This window comes from Falco peregrinus, chromosome 2 (assembly GCF_023634155.1).
Source record: "Falco peregrinus isolate bFalPer1 chromosome 2, bFalPer1.pri, whole genome shotgun sequence".
Classification (NCBI taxonomy): domain Eukaryota; kingdom Metazoa; phylum Chordata; class Aves; order Falconiformes; family Falconidae; genus Falco; species Falco peregrinus.
Window position 1 is genome coordinate 104,497,553 of NC_073722.1, and position 16,146 is coordinate 104,513,698.

At 42.9% G+C, this 16,146-nt stretch overlaps 1 protein-coding gene across 4 annotated transcripts in view; it reads left to right on the forward strand.

Moving 5' to 3' along the window:
• The first annotated feature begins 78 nt into the window (after window positions 1-78).
• ZZEF1 (zinc finger ZZ-type and EF-hand domain containing 1) overlaps window positions 79-16,146 on the forward strand; it is a 60,800-nt gene continuing 44,732 nt past the window's right edge. For all 4 annotated transcript variants that reach the window (XR_008745738.1, XM_055795499.1, XM_055795500.1 and 1 more), the window contains exons 1-10: window positions 79-589; window positions 5,460-5,604; window positions 6,710-6,904; window positions 7,800-7,971; window positions 9,509-9,708; window positions 10,791-11,001; window positions 12,432-12,548; window positions 12,777-12,955; window positions 13,932-14,030; window positions 15,155-15,246. Coding sequence is in view for 3 of the 4 variants with exons in the window: in XM_055795499.1 (XP_055651474.1) it covers window positions 227-589; window positions 5,460-5,604; window positions 6,710-6,904; window positions 7,800-7,971; window positions 9,509-9,708; window positions 10,791-11,001; window positions 12,432-12,548; window positions 12,777-12,955; window positions 13,932-14,030; window positions 15,155-15,246 (1,773 nt within the window). In the remaining variant the exon portion in view is untranslated. The remainder of the gene's footprint in view (window positions 590-5,459; window positions 5,605-6,709; window positions 6,905-7,799; window positions 7,972-9,508; window positions 9,709-10,790; window positions 11,002-12,431; window positions 12,549-12,776; window positions 12,956-13,931; window positions 14,031-15,154; window positions 15,247-16,146) is intronic.

Genomic DNA, 16,146 nt, shown 5'->3' on the forward strand with positions numbered 1-16,146 from the left:
CGCGGCCGCGCCGGCGGCTTTCCGGGGCGGGGCGGGGCGGGGCGAGCCGGGCCTTTGCGGCGCCGGGCGTCGCTTGGCGGCAGTGTGGCGCGGCCGCCGCCGGCTGCGGGCTGACAGGTGCGGCGGGCCGGGAAGTTGCTGACTAAGCCGGGCCGGGCGGAGCCGCGGGAAGGAGAAGCGGCTCTGCCGAGCGTCGGGTCGCAGCGTCGGCGCCTCCGGGGGGCCCATGGGGACGGCGGCGAGCCACAGCAGCGAGGAGGAGGAGGAGGGCGCCGAGGAGGGCATGGAGGGGGCGGCCGCGGCGCCTCAGTCCGGCGCCCCCTTCCCGCCCGGCGCCGCCGCCAGCCCGGCGCCTCCGCTGCCGCCGGCCGAGGTGCTGCTGGACCAGGCCCGGCTGCGGGAAGCCACGGCGCGGCTGCGGGAGGCGGCGCTGCCCGAGTCGCTGGTGTCGCGGCACCACAGCACGCTGGTGCGCTGGCTGGAGGAGCGCCTCAGCCGCGGCGACGAGGCCGTCAGCCTGGAGCAGTTCTGCGAGGTGCTGGAGAGCGTCTCCCGCCTGGCAGCCGGCTCCCGCGGCGAGAGCGAGGAGGTGAGGGGGCGGCCGGTGGGGCCAGGCCGCTGCCCGGCCCGGGGGGGGGCTGCGGGGGGCCGGTCCCCTCGCGGGACAAGGGGCGCCGGGGGGGGCTGCGCGGGGCCGGGGGACCGGGACAAGGGGCGCCGGGGGGGGCTGCGCGGGGCCGGGGGACCGGGACAAGGGGCGCCGGGGGGGGCTGCGCGGGGCCGGGGGACCGGGACAAGGGGCACCTGGGGGGGCTGCGCGGGGCCGGGGGACCGGGACAAGGGGCGCCGGGGGGGGGCTGCGCGGGGCCGGGGGACCGGGACAAGGGGCACCTGGGGGGGCTGCGCGGGACCGGGACAAGGGGCATCTGGGGGGGGCTGCGCGGGACCGGGACAAGGGGCATCTGGGGGGGGCTGCGCGGGGCCGGTCCCCCCGCGGGACGAGGGGCGCCCTCCCGAGGGAGCCCCCGGCCCAGGGGGGCAGCGCAGGGCCGGGGGACCGGGACAAGGGGCGTCCTCCCGGGGGAGCCGCCGGCCCGGGCAGGGCGGGGGGCGGTGGAACGCCCCGGGCTGCCGCTGGGGCAGGGCTCCCTCAGCCGGAGGGGCTCCCCCGGGGTCTCGCTGTGGGCGCGCAGCCGCCGGGCCCGTGACGCGGGGTCCCAGCAGCGAGGCCACCGAGGCGGCCGTGGGGAGCCCGGTCACCCCCTCCTGGGGGCCGGGGCGAGGCCAGGGCAGAGGGCTCTGCAGCCAGGTTCAGAAAGGGGCTGCTGCTACCGATAAAGGTGGCTGGCAACTTCCAGATCTTTTTTTAATATTTTTTTTCCATCGGTAATTTATACTTGGTTTTGTTGATCATGCTCAGCAGTCACTTCTAAATAAAAGGGTTATTTAACAACCATATTCTGCTGGTGTTACTGCCAGTGCAGCTGGTGGTAGCTCAGGTAGGAAGTTCTGTACCAGTAATTCCTCTGAGATACTTCTTAATGGCATCGCAAGTCAAAGTTTACCAGACTTGATTTTATTGTTGCTTTTCAAAATCGGCAGTGAGCTTGTCAAGTAGCTCGTTGGTATCCCATTACTTAGGTGAACAAGAGTTTTGGAAAACTTGTAAGCAAGTAGTGTAACACAGCTCCCCCTCCACAGACAGGTCTTTAGGTAAGGTTTTGGCAATAGAAGAGAGTGCAGTGCCCTTTCTGCTGTGGGAAGGCATGTGGAGAATTTAACATGTAGAACACTTAAGCTTTAGCTTTGCTCTCTAGCTAGCTAGCATTTAAAATGCAGTGGAAAACCCTGTTACGGGGAATTTCATGCTGGTTGAGAAAGTGGTTGTATCTGAATCTCTCACTGCATGCAGTTCCTGAGTCTCACCGGTGACTTCCTCCTGTCTTTGTATGGCTCCTGAGTAGTAGAATAACTTGGTAAAGTGTTAAACACTTTAACGGTAAAGTATTAAACACTTTAACGTCACACATAACGCTCTGCGAAATCAGTGCCCAGATATTAACAAGACTACTGGAAACTGTGAAGAGATTAATTTTGTTCTACAGATAGGTATGGTGATACCTGACTGTTTTAAGTAGCTTGCTAAAATGCTGCTTCCATTTCCAGTTCCTTTGAGAGGCACTAAAGAACACTTCGTTTGTAACGATGGTGAGAGTGGAATTAGTGCATCAGGGCTCTGTCTGTTAATACAAACAACTGAACTTCACAGGCTGCAGAAATATTTTGAGGATTGTCTGTATTGCGCATCCTCCTCTGCATGAAGAATGTAGTGGTTTTGGGTTTGGTTATTTATTTTTTTCTGCTCTCGGGAATGAGGAAAAAACTCGTCAGAGGATTTATCATGGTATGGATATGTGATCATATCCAGTCTGTCCTGCAAAGTTGGTATGTTGGGAGTTAGGGGAAAACCTTGATGTCATTGTTTTTGTAACTGGCACCAGCCCAGGGACTGTAGTATTTTAGGATGTGTTTTACACTGATGAGAAGTTAGTTTGTGGGTGGCAGGTCAGTAGGTTTCACTCTTTAGTGTTTATAGAATCCTGTCTGGCATAGACTAAGTGTTGATCTGCCCATTTTTCTATTATCAGTGTGGGGCTTGTGAACAAATACCTTGAATGCTTTATGGGCAAAATGAACCTCTTGTTTAAATGCAGAATCTTCTTTCTAGGTAAAGTGAACCTCTGAATCCTTTTTTTTATTTAGTAGTGCTTCAGAGCTGTCATGTAATGTGTCCGGCTTTTGCTTGAAACATTAACGCTGCAGCTCTGCCGAGGATGAAGGATGACATACAGAGTTTTCCTAAGTCACACTTCAGATGTTCTGTCATGCTGTCCAACTCCTGAGCTGTCTGTGAGATGAGGGGGTGATTTTTCCGTGTGCCATGTTTCCTAGCAATCGCCTTAGCCATCAATTTTCCCAGGAAGGATGTCTCTTTTACATTTCTTTATGTTCAGGGTTGAACTGAGTAGGAAGTGTGTGGACTTCATGCTTTTATTTAGGAGCACAATGCAGCTGGATTGTGGTAAAGCTGCTACTGCATTTGTATCATGTCTCAGTTGTGAACACAACTCAAAAGCTTGGACACAGGTTTGCATACTGATTTTTTTCTTTCTTTTTTTTTCTTATATCCCCATTGTACAGAGCAGCTTGTCTGAGCAGTGGGACTTGTGTATGCTTTGTGTCAGTTAGAGTTTGTTATACTGAACAGTCAAAAAATAATTGTAGAGTTCTAGTGTTGGCGCAGTCTCCTGAGATCATAGGAAGAGTTTAAAAATAAAATAGCAAAATACTGCATTAAGATACAAAGAAAAGCACATATGTCATAATCTCTCCCTACATGAAAGTATAAAAATTTCGTTTAAAGTAGATATTGGCAGATCCAGCCTTGTCATCTTCTTTGGTGTTTGTTTTCACTAGTAACATCACCAAACTTGCTCACTTGTTTACCTCGTGTTTTAGTAATTGCACAGTTTGACTTTAAATACAAGGAGAAAAAGTCATAATTAGGAAAAATTGCTTCCCATGAAGTGTTGTCAAGCACTGGAACAGGCTGCCCGGGGAAGTGGTTGAGTCACCATCCCGGGAGGTATCTAAAAGACGTCTGGATGCGGTGCTTAGGGATATGGGTTAGCGGTGGACTCGGCAGTCCTGGCTTAACGGTTGGCTCGATGATCTGAAAGGTCTTTTCCAACCTGAACAGTTTCTGTGATTCTATCATAATGGCAGGAATGGTGTGGTGCAAAACTGTATGTCGAATTGTTTTGGCAACCGGGTTAACGTTTGTTAAAGTTAATTCCCACTGTGGTGTTGTCCTCCAGCAAAAGCCTTAGTTTTTTGCTTCAGCACCTACCTGATGCCCAGCCTCAGCCGTCTGTACTGGCTGAGGTCCTTTCTGGGTGCCCAGCACCGTTCGCCTTTGCTACCAAGAATAATTTTTTTAAAAGGTGATCATTGTTAGCGTGTGTTCAGCTGTATGTTTAACAGGAGTTTATAGAACTGCTAAGCTAAAATTCAGCTCTGTGCCGCAGAAGTGCTGCTGGAGCTGCAGTCAGCTAAAATACAGCATTTTGATTCGGTTGCCTTCCAAGGACTTTGCTCTCATTTAAGTGGTGTAATTATGTCATGGTTAATTGGCAGGTTATTTCGATCTAATCATTTCAGATTATTTCTCTCTAGGATAGTACTTTTAATGGTGCATCAAGTTCGATAATCGGGTAGCAAACCAAGAGATTCAAGCGTAAGCTTCCTCCCAAACAGCCGTGATTTGACTCTGTCAGACGCTTGTGATCTGTTCTTAGAGGCCAAGTTGACTTGGCTATGTGGCTGAACCTGAAATACCAAGTTCAGGGCTGGGAAGTCTTGCTTGTAAAGAAATATATTTTGTAAGTGCATTCCCAATTTAGGGGGGAAAAAAAAAAGGTGCTCGTGAAATACAACATTTCTTTTTGGGGTATGGTCAGGGTTTGGGTTTGGTTTTTTTTTGTTTTTGTTTTTTCAATTAAACAGAAGCTTGATTCAAAATTAAATATGAATGTGAAAATATAGCTAGGTGTTCTTTTTAATAGTAGTGTGTCACTGGATCGTGAGTTCTGTGACGTGGCTAGTTAAAAAAAATTACCTTTACGAGCTTGGTTCTGTTGGATAGGTTTAGCTGAATAAAAGTATCTTGTACTTTTGTTAGTACAAAGATGTGAAATGCATAGCTGTGTGAGTGACTCTTTATACGTGCTCAACACAACTTTTTATATTAAATATTTATGTTAAGGTCAGAGTTAATAAAGTTGGCAATTATTCCCTTCCATAAGGGGGAGGGGGAAGTCTTGTCTAACCCCATTGTTTTCACACATACTTTGAAAAACTGTGTTAAACTGGTGTTTTGTGTAGGAGGACAGTGTATGGAAGGAAATACACATTTTAAAAAATCTGGTTCTACAGACACTTCCGTAAGTAAAGGAAGTAGTTAAAACCTGAAAGAATATGAGAGGGTGCAGTGTGAGATAGATGCAGCAGTAATGCGTAATGGATGGTGGTATGGCTTTTAGAACTACTCTACCCTTTAATGGAAAAGCTTTTTAGTGTTCTTTTGTGAGCACCTTCTTCGTAGTTCCAGCTGCCGGTGGATGGATACTGCTGATTCACTGGTATAGATGATGTGCTGGCTCCACCTAAACGTAACTATGGTTGACTTCTATAGGAAGGCAGTGCAAATGCCTTAAAACCTGCTAAAGACTGCAGATTTCCAGCCAGGCTGTTTCCTGTTGTTACAAATTCAGTACTACGGAAAACAGATTCTTCTGATTTTTATTTAATGCTGTTATGTTTACTGCTGTAGTTTCTGTGAAATACCTTGAATTTCTGCTTGAAATAATTTTCTTTTTTTTTTTTTTGCTTCTTTTCAGGCTTTTGCACAATTTGATGCTGAAGGAGATGGCACCGTAGATGTGGAGAACATGCTGGAGGCTCTCAAGAATTCTAGTGGAGCTAATCTTCAAGGGGAGCTTAGCCATGTGATCAGGCAACTGCAAGCTTGTTCACTAGTTCCAGGTATGAGAACAGTGACAAAACAAATGGTTTCCCAAGTCTTGCCTTTTTTTATAAGGGGTGCTGCTTCAATAAATTGTGTTAATAGTGTTGCTTGTCCTGATCTTATCAAAACCATACTTCGGGTTGTTCTTGTTTCTCTAGTATCAAACAAGTGAAGTTGCTGTAAATGAAAAATTTCCCATAATTACATCCAGCTCACTAACTTTCATAAAAACCCAATATTTTCTTCTCTGTGTGAGCAGCTGTGGAGCTGCTTATCCTTGTTTGGTTTAGCTTATGGTCAGAAAACAGTTCCTTGCAAAATTTTGCTGAGTGCCTAGCTAATGCGATCTTGTACTCAGTAACTGGAGGAATAAATCCTTCATTGAGTCTATTTCAGGTGAAGAGTCATATTCTTTTTTATTATATTGTTATTTAGCATTTGAAATCCTGCTAAAACATAATTCATGTTTTATAGCATACTGTTTGGAAAGTGTCAGTTTCCAGAATTTGATTTCTGGGATAAGTATCGGTTACTGAGTTTCCTTCCAAGCTTTTGATGCTAAGTGGCTAAAGGGGATTTGCCTCAGAGGATTAAATGAGAAGTGCTAGAATTGGCTAGAGATAAGTCAGAGGAGAGTACTTACGGAGTACTGTTCTATGCATCTAAATGCACTGTGATTCAGAGTACCGCTGTCAAGGAGCTGAAATTTCTTATGAAGTTCATGGAAAGCATTAGGCATCTCTTTGGGAATAATCCATAATGCCAAATGCTTAGTGTAGCTCAGCGTGAGTGATGTGAGTACATCAGCTCATTAGCCAAGCAGCAACTGTTTCACTTTGAACTTCTGGGACAGCAAAATAAGCACAAGAAGTAAGATTATTTTTTTTTATTGTAAATTGTTTTGAACCCCTTCAGGCATTTCTGGTTACTGGCAAAAATACTTGCCTGCACCTTTCACAGTTCTGTTGCAAAGTTTGAGCTACTTTATATGGTGGAATGTAGTTCTCATGTAGGTTCCCGTGCTTAACTGGGATTTATCTAGTCATACGTTACAGAGGGGACAAATGATGACTTGGTCAAGTCAGGTGTTGCAACGAAGATAGAAATAATGTCTCTTTCTAGGTTTTATTGATATATTTTCTGAATCGAAAGAGCGTCTCGGTCTTCATGCTTCAATGATACTGAGATTTTTGCACCGGAATCGGATTTCTAGTACTGCCATCCCTTACCCAGTGTTGGAGTACTTCAACAATATCTGTACTATGCGGTCTTCTGTATTGAAGGATTCTTTAGATCGGCTTCTCCTAAAAGAGAAAGGTATGTAGTATCTTTCTCTTTTTTTTTCAAGATGGTAATGTAACCATAGCTTGAAGAAGCGATTACAGATAAAAGAAAAAGCTTTCTTTACTGTTTAATCTTTAACAGGCATGGCTTTTTATGAAGTTGATCTACATGCTTCTGTGGGTTTTGTGTTGGTTTTTGAGGCACATAAATTATTTTCCTAACTACCTAGCAATCAGAGTAACACACTGGGATGTCTTTCACCTTTCTCCTGACCTGTTTCAGAATGATGAGTACTAACTTGCTATAGCCTTTATTCAGTCAATATCTCTACTAGTTGCTAGAACTTTAGTTCCCATGCGAAGATGAATGTTTTCTGAAGTTGACTGTTCAGTATTAAAAAAGAATTTGCTGGTTAGGGGTAGAGGTAGCGAATCTTACTGTATTTCAGATGGGACTGGCCTGGTGGTCTCCCTAGAGGGATGACTCCTTTTCCTCACAGCTTGACTTGATATTTTCAGTTATCTGCACTTCTATTGAAATAGATCAAGTTGCTTGGGGAGACAATATGCTTTGTCCCTTCCCTGGAACAGCTGAATTGACGTGTTCTCCATTGTATTACTTTTTCCTCTCATCTATTTGTATTTTGGCATAATAATGATAAAACACTGGTGAGGCCAGTAATGAAAGGAGGAGATAAAGGCTATTGAACTCCAGGCAAAGTAGGTACTTTAATACTGCAAGTGGCAGGTTGAGATGATTTCATTTCAGGTGAAATGCAACTTCGCTGTCTTCTAGTTTCTGTCAGAAACAGTTCTCCAGGAACCGTGTTCTGTGCCAACAAGTTATTCTATATGAGATAGTTATTATAAAGGTATAACAATATTCAAAACAAGCAAAGGAAGAGTGCTGATGAGGGGTTTCTTTGCAGAATACCCCAGTGACTTGAATGGTGATCAGGAGTCGGACAAGCTGAAGTCTGTCACAAAGTGCTATACTCACATAGAAACCTCATCCAATTCTGCTGATATTGACAAGATGACAAATGGCGAAACTACATCTTTCTGGCAGTCGGATGGGAGTGCTCGCTCGCATTGGATCCGGTGAGTGATGTGGCAATGTACAGCTGAGTTTTGGGGGTGTTAGCCCTTAAGTCTACAGCCAGTGGGGTATTGTGGTGGTTTGGCCCTGGCCGGAGGCCGGGTGCCCACCAAAGCCGCTCTGTCTGTCTCCTCAGCCAGGCAGGGGAGAGAAAATATAACGAAAGTGGGTCAAGATAAGGATGGGGAGATTGCTCGGCAATTACCCTCACGGGCAAAACAGACTTGACTTGGGGAAATTAGTTTAATTTATTACTATTCAAATCAGAGTAGGAAGTTGAGAAATAAGCCCAAATCTTAAAAACACCTTCTCCCCACCCCTCCCTTTTTCCTGGGCTCAATTTCACTCCTGATGTCTCTACCTGCTCCCCACCAGCAGCACAGAGGGACGGGGAATGGGAATGGGGGTTACAGTCAGTTCATCACATGCTGTCTCTTCTGCTCCTTCCTCCTCACACTCTTCCTCTGCTCCAGCGTGGGTCCCTCCCATGGGTGCAGCGTCCCAGGCCCAGCTGGCCCCAGGGCGTCCCCACGGGGTCCCCAGCCCGGGCTCCTCTCCCCATGTGCCACGGGCCCTGCCAGGGGCTGCCTCAGCGCCGCTGCCCATGGGGCACCCCCTGCCCCGGCGTGGGGCCCTCCCCGGGCTGCGGGGGGGGTCTGCTCCCCTGGGGGCTCCATGGGCCGGGGGCTCCCCACAGGCTGGGGGGAATGTCTGCTCCAGGGTCTGGAGCCCCTCCGGCTCTGGCCTGGGGGCTGCGGGGCTGCTGCTCTCCCATCTCGCTCCTCTCTGGCTGCAGTTGCACAGGTTTTTCCCCCCTTCTTAAATCTCTTACCCTGAGGCGCTGCCACCATCGCTGCTGGGCTCGGCCTTGGCCGGCTGGCATCGGCTCTGTTGGGCATGAGCTCCTCACAGAAGCCACCCCTGTAGCCCCCTGGCTACCAAAACCTTGTAATGCCAACCCATTACAGGTAACTGAAAAAAAATTGTGCAATTAATGACCGACAGATGAATATAGTTGACTTCTGCATAAATTTTAAAGGCCTGACCACCAAGTAAAAGTATTCACTGGTAAAATGCATACATCTTCCATGCTGGCACGTACCTTTGCTTTGTAGCTAAGCTTTCCAAACTGCATTACAGATGCAGTAGTTATTGCTTGAGGTGCTTTGCCACTGTCTAGAAAGTTACGTGAAACTCCATGAAATGTGTTTTTTCGGTAGTAGATCTAAGTGTGTATACTTTAATTTTTTATTTTTTTTTAAAGTCTCATGTTGGTCATTATTGACACTACATTTTTATTCCCGGGGAATGAATTCTTAGTTGAAAAGCTGAACAACCAAATTCTACAGTCTCATTATCAGAGGTGACTGTCATTTAAGTCAATTACAAGTTTTCTAACTTGTCCACCGTGATATGGGGCTGGTAGTGCCTGTGAAGCTCTAGTTAGTGGCCAGCGGATTTATTTGTGTCTATAGAAGTGGATACAGAGTGAAGCTTAGCTAAAATGAAATATTGACTTATGTTCTCTTTGCTTTGCAGTTTAAAGATGAAGCCAGATGTTGTTTTGAGACATCTGTCCATTGCAGTGGCAGCTAATGACCAGAGTTACATGCCACAGCAAGTTACAGTGGCAGTGGGAAGGAATGCCAGCAGTCTTCAGGAGGTCCGAGATGTTCACATTCCAAGCAATATCACTGGCTACGTAACACTGTTGGAAAACGCTAACATTAGTCAGATGTGTGAGTCAATAAAGATACCATTGGTATACTGTTCTGGTGCTTTTTTGAAGGTGAAAGGTTGGGTAGATCATAGATCGATGTGTTGAAATGTCAGTTATTAGAACAAACTTTTGACCTGGTCCTTGGGTTAGAGAAATTGTTTTAACTGTAGTTTAATTTCTAGCCTGTAAGATATTTTCTGAGTCTTTCTCATGGCATCTGTCTGGAACTTGGGCTAAGGGTTGAAGAGCCAGGATGACTAAATAGGCAGTTTTAGCCTCTCAGTTTGAAGACACTGGGCAATTTTAAAATATCTTTGCTTGCACAGTGAAAGCGTATGTTGGATGATGGCATCTGGCAAAAAAATCTGCTTCTGAGCAAGTATTTCTTTTTTTTTTCTTCAGTAGCAAAGCTCTGAAGCTGGTCAGATGCTTTTTGTAAAAGCAGGTTTTATGCTAAGGGTTTTTAAGTAGTGTTATTTTTAAGGCTGGTAGATCTGTGGGTGCTATATTGGAATCAAACAGAGGAAAGCTGCTTCTTCCTAAGATGGCTTCTGCAGCTTTGGAAATTTTGTCCCTTCTTTCCAAAGAGGTGCTTTTCACTAAGATGAACTCTCACTGCCACAGAAGTGGGCAGCAAGGATGTTGTTCCTCAGAAGTAACTAGGACAACGTTATCTATGCAAAATGGTCAAGAACTTACGTGAAAATTTTTATCTAACTCAAAACTTTATTTTTAGGCTTTGTTCTTTTTCTCTATCTTCTCCGCTGCCATTCTCAAGACACTTCCTATGTATGTAGGTGGAACGGTACTGGATAATCTATAATCTATTTTCCACTTTAAGGGTCTTTTTACTACTTTTCCCCTAATTTCTAGCCATACAGTATGTAAAGGATCTCATAGGCCATTCAAAGGCTGAATCTTCCAAATCATAAGCACGGTGAAGAAACACATATGCATAGTTGTCTGTATGTGGGAGTACTGTTACATATCTGCTGCTATTTTTCTAGGAGGCTTTGCAGCAATTATTGCTTTGAATATCTGGATTCTTCTAGATCTAATCCAGCAGAAGAAATTGAAAAAAAATGTTTTGTGTTTTGACAGATGTACAGATAAACATCAAGCGTTGCCTTAGTGATGGATGTGACACAAGAATCCATGGACTCAGGGCCTTTGGTTATCAAAGGGTTAAGAAGGTGGGCGTCTCTGTGTGCGATGCTTCGGCTATCTGGTACTGGTCTTTGCTGACCTCTCTGGTAACAGCTTCCATGGAAACAAATCCAGCATTCGTTCACACTATTTTACAAAATACTCAGTAAGTACCAAACTTAGATGGTTTGTGACTTTTTAAAAAATTATTTTTAAAAATACTTCCAGCTTTAGTAAACTAATCTACTTTGTGTAACTGGCTTCCACTCCCTTCATCACGGTGTTTGAACATAATTTCAGCTATTGTGGTATTTCTCTTTTATCCATTTGCACACACTAGAACAAGTCAAATTCTCCTACCTGTTGTCTAATCTAGTTGTTAAGTCATGACTGAACACTGACAGATAGGGTTTTTTACCTATCCTCTGACTTGTAATAATTCTGAAAAGCCTAAAATTAATTAAATTTTATTGTTAATTTTTTTGATTATAAATATTGAACACCTTCCGCGTACCACTGGAGCTAAATTGAGCTTAATTTTTAGCAAATGTTTGCTTCTGTAATGCCATGCCTTATGCAGGGATATAGTCAGGAATATGCAGGATCTCTGTGCAGATGTTTGCTCGTGGTGGTTGGCCACTTTCTGCGTTACTGTTTCCTTGTTTGACTGCCAAATGCTTCTACTCAATGACTTGAAGGATTGGAATCCTAATAAAACCATTACACACCCACATCAACTTTTATAGAGCTTAGCGTGATGCCACCATGCTTAAGAGCATGGCTATCGCCAGGTTAATGAGTACTGTAGGCTAAAGTCCATTAAGCCTATCTTTTAATTTGTGTCATCTATGAATCTTCTTTAAAGTTTAGATAACTTTATACATGCTTATGTCGGCAAGCTTTACTAAAACCGAAGGGCTTCAGATTTGCCACACTTGAGATATTTTTTTAGAAATACAATGTAAATACTGAGCTAATAAAGCTAAGTAAGTTATAATGGCGAAATCTTGACCGAAAAATATGCTTTCAGGAAGTACAAATTCAGTGTTTGGAATTATAAAGCAAACCCCCAAACTTCAGTGTTGCATAGAATGACTTTGAAACTGCTTAGGAATTCCTGTTTTCAGGGGTTCTTGCGTTACCTTTGGAAATCAAACAAAAATTCTGATCTGAGCTAACCAGTTTCTCTTAGTTCCTGTAATTGTTCTGAAAGAATTTAAAAGGATTTTTCCCTTTATTAACAGGCTGTTGCTCAATTCTAAAACTATTTAAAGTAAAGCAGTACTTGGGCGCTAAGCTATTTCTAATGCTGTCACGGATTTAATTCAAACCCCTTTGATTTATTTGTCTCATTAAATCTGAGATATGAGGCTACATTCAAGATTACCTGGCAGTCGTTGAACTTGCCCTGCCCAGAATGCAATACTAGTTTTACCTTTGGAAGAGATTCTCTGCGTATATAAATCTTCTGCCCTCAGAAACTATTTATAGAGACCTTTTTGCAAAAAACCATGGTGATTCAAATGTCTAATTTTAAAAGGCTGTTTTCTCCAATTCTCTCTGGTGTCTGATGTTACATTCCCTCCTTTCTACTAGGAAAGCACTGCAACACATGCCACCTCTATCTCTAACGCCAGGGTCTACAGATTTTTCAAGCTTCTTATCTCCAAATGTTTTGGAAGAAGTAGATAGCTTCCTTATAAGAATAACAAGGTGAGTTTGTGTTGATGTATTTTGATGGAGTGGAAGATGGTTTTGAGGAATTTTTATAGCAAATGTATCTCATTTTTACACACCTGCTATTTTTTTAGTATCTTGAAAAATTCAAAGACATTAAGAAACAGGCACCTCTAGATTTTTTCCATGTGAATGTTATTTTTGTTTAAAAACAGAATGTCTTTGGAGTTTCTTTTCATTCTGTTGTTTTTTTTCCCTCCCCAGTTGTTGTACTACTCCAGAGGTTGAACTTACGCTCCTGGCCTTTGCCTTAGCCAGGGGGAGTGTCGCTAAAGTGATAAGTTCTCTTTGTACAATCACTGATCATCTGGACACTCCGTACAAGGCTTCATCGCTTATCGCTTCCATGGCAACAGTCAGACAGAACCTTCTTTATAAATATGGTAAATGAATAATTGTTGGAGCCTTTACTGTATGTACTTAAAACAATATGCAGCTTTGAGTTGTACTTGTTACTCTTTGAGGGGTTAAAACTGTACAAGACTTCTAAATTATCATCTGTTAACCAAGAAGCTGAACTGTCTTAAAAGTTATTGATTAGATCAGCTTTCTTTGATCTAAGAATTGAACCAGGTAGCATTCTCTTGAGGGAGAAAACCTGAACTTTGTAGATAGTGGCTGTATCAAGGTGGTGATAGTGTTTGTGTTGTGTAGAAAGCAAATGGCATCAAGTGTTTTCATTCTTCCAATAACACACTTTTTTGTATGTTTAGCCTCAGTCAGGGATCTCTCTTGCAGACATGCATAAATTGAAGAAGTGTTCTAAACATAATGTCATTAGCGTCTATTTACAGTGCTTTTATTTTCACTTTTATAAACTAATCTGAATGTGTCATTAAGTGTAGAGCTGTGCATGGTCTCGCAAAAGGTGGTCAACTTTTGCTGTAATGACTGTACTTCTTTGATAAATCTGTGTTTTCTCAGATGTCAGCTTCTGAGATTATCGTTACTCTCTCAGGAAGATTTTTTTGCTTTGCTTTTATTTTATAATTATAATATCAGTATTTACTTTCAATAGGTTTGAAAATTGTTTAGTTTTTCCCGGAGTAGCCACTGCCTTTTTTGCAAGACAAGAGTGATATTTCACATATTGTGAATTCTGAAGTCTGCAAACAGTTGAAGGAACATTAGTTGTCATGATTTTCATTGTCCTTCTGCCCATATCTAAAACTTGAGCTATTTTAGGTCAATGTATCTTGTACACTCCAGCTTCTTCACACTTTTTTTTTGTGTGTCTGACAATGGTAAAAATCTCAGTATTGTAATTTTTTCCATTCATTTTCTCTACGAAGAACTTTAGAAAGCATTTTCCCCAGTGTTTTTTATGAACTTGATAAACCCTTGCATTTTCTTACTTAGGAAAACCTTTGCGACTAACACTGCAAGCATGTGATGTAAAGGGAAAAGAAGATAAATCAGGGCCTGAAAACCTCCTTGTAGAGCCATGGACTGGGGATGGTAAGAGCCTGGACTTAAAATCCAGCATATTCAGCTACACAAAGGCTATTAATAAGGCTGTGGTGCTGTTCCACTTATAGTTAAATATACTTGGTGCTACTCGATAGTTTTATGATATGGAAGATCTGTAATTAAAAATAAAAAAAAAGGGCAAAAAAACAAACACCTCCCCACCCCCAAAAATACAAACGAAACCAAACCCAAAAAACCAAAACAATGTGGAAATTCTGTTTTACAACAAGGTGGATTTCTCAGGAGCCAGCTTATTGTTAAAACAAAACAAAAAGATTGGATTTTGGGGAGAATTATTGATATTTTATGTGGAAGTCAACAATGAGCTGTCACAAAGAAAATTATACTAGAGGACATTTTGTGGCTTGAACTCCTGAATAATTCACTGTTTGTTTCCCAAATATTGATGGAGAGATATGGTAGAAATCATTGAAATTTTCGCTGACTATACGTAACTATTAATTCTTCTTTAAAGCCTGTCTTTGTTAATGCAATGCTTTTATGTACTAGATAAAATCTAAACAGTTTTGTTTTTCTTGACCTCCTTTTTAAGTGAAATGCTGCCTAATCTTTTTTTTTTTTTTTTTAAATTGTGTATTGTCTTGTGCAGTGCTACTGGTAAATGAAAGCTATTGTGACAGAAAATCAGGCACATTCTAAATGCTCATTTTACCCCTCTGTTTGCTTTGTGTTTGGTTGGTTGGTTGGGTTTTTTTTAAAAAAAATATTTGTGGATTGTCTTACGCTGTTTTGTGGATCACAGTTTGGGGAAAGGTGAGCTGTATCAGTGAATACAGCTACAAGCCCAAGTAACATTTGGGAGTTACTAATAACCTTTAATGGGGAAACACTCTTGAAACTGCTGCAGGTATTGCAGTCCTAGGAGAGACACGGTCTGGAGAGATCGTGTATGCTCTTGTGGGAGCATGTACTGACATAATACAGTCGTCTTACTTGTCTCTTTTTTATTTGGAAGCATTTACTAAGGAGCATTTCACTAGAAAAGCATTGTGGTTTTGTTTTCCCCCCTTTAGTCCACAATCTTCATATTCTCTTTCAAACAGCTTGCACTAGCACTCCTTCCAACCTCATCTATCCCTCCGCTGCTTTAGGTTTTCTTACTGAAACTGGGAAAACCAGGGCAAGTATCATTCTTTCTACTGGAACTGAATCTTCATTTCAAGTGACACAGATAAGGATAAAGGTATGTGGTTCCTGTATCCTTTTGAAGTAGAAGGCTTGCTTTTTTCCCTGGTGGTAGAGTTGAATTAGAATATTTTTTTGTATGAACTGGAATTTTCAATTCATCATGAAATAGCGTTATTTTAGGGATTTACTTTGGTATAAGTCACAGGGAACTTAAGGAAAGGGAGGTCATCAATTGTTTAAGGGGCCATAGGCACGTGGTAAAGACGCTTATTTTATATTGCTGTTGTCTGTATCTTGCGATATACTCAAGCCAGTGACTCTTATGTGTATGGCTTCTCTCTGAAGAGTATGGATTTACAGGTAAGACCTTATAAATAATTTTCCAACTGTGTATAGCAGGTTTCAAGATAGCAAGTAAGTTAGATTAAATGTAGGTCTTTCAAATTCATTTTTAGAGACACCAGTGTACTTTGCACATTTGGTGTGACTTTTACCTGGTTTAAAAAGCAAGATCTTTTAAAAGTGATTAACTTTTAAAAGTGATTAACTCTCATGGCCAGGGCAAAACTTCAGTGAGATTTCTGATTCCTGGAACAAGGATGCATATTTCAATGTCAAAGAGACTTAAAGGTGGATGGATTTCTGGCAAGTAAATTCTAACGAGCTGGACAGGTAGCTAAGCTGTTTTGCAGTGTAGTGATACCAGGATACATAACTTTAGTTTTGTTTGTGTTGAAAAAAAGCATACAAAATTTAAATGAGAATTAATATATGGAACTCTGGTTAATGTTGGGGTGCTAGCAGGGTGATAAATGCAACAAATATTAACCATTCACACGATCCTGGTTCAGTGGGTTACAAAAGTACGGTCAATATTTAGTTCCTCTCCATAACTTTTTTGTTATGGGAAATATAAAATATAAAAGCAATACATTTTTATTGTCAATTTTTTCAT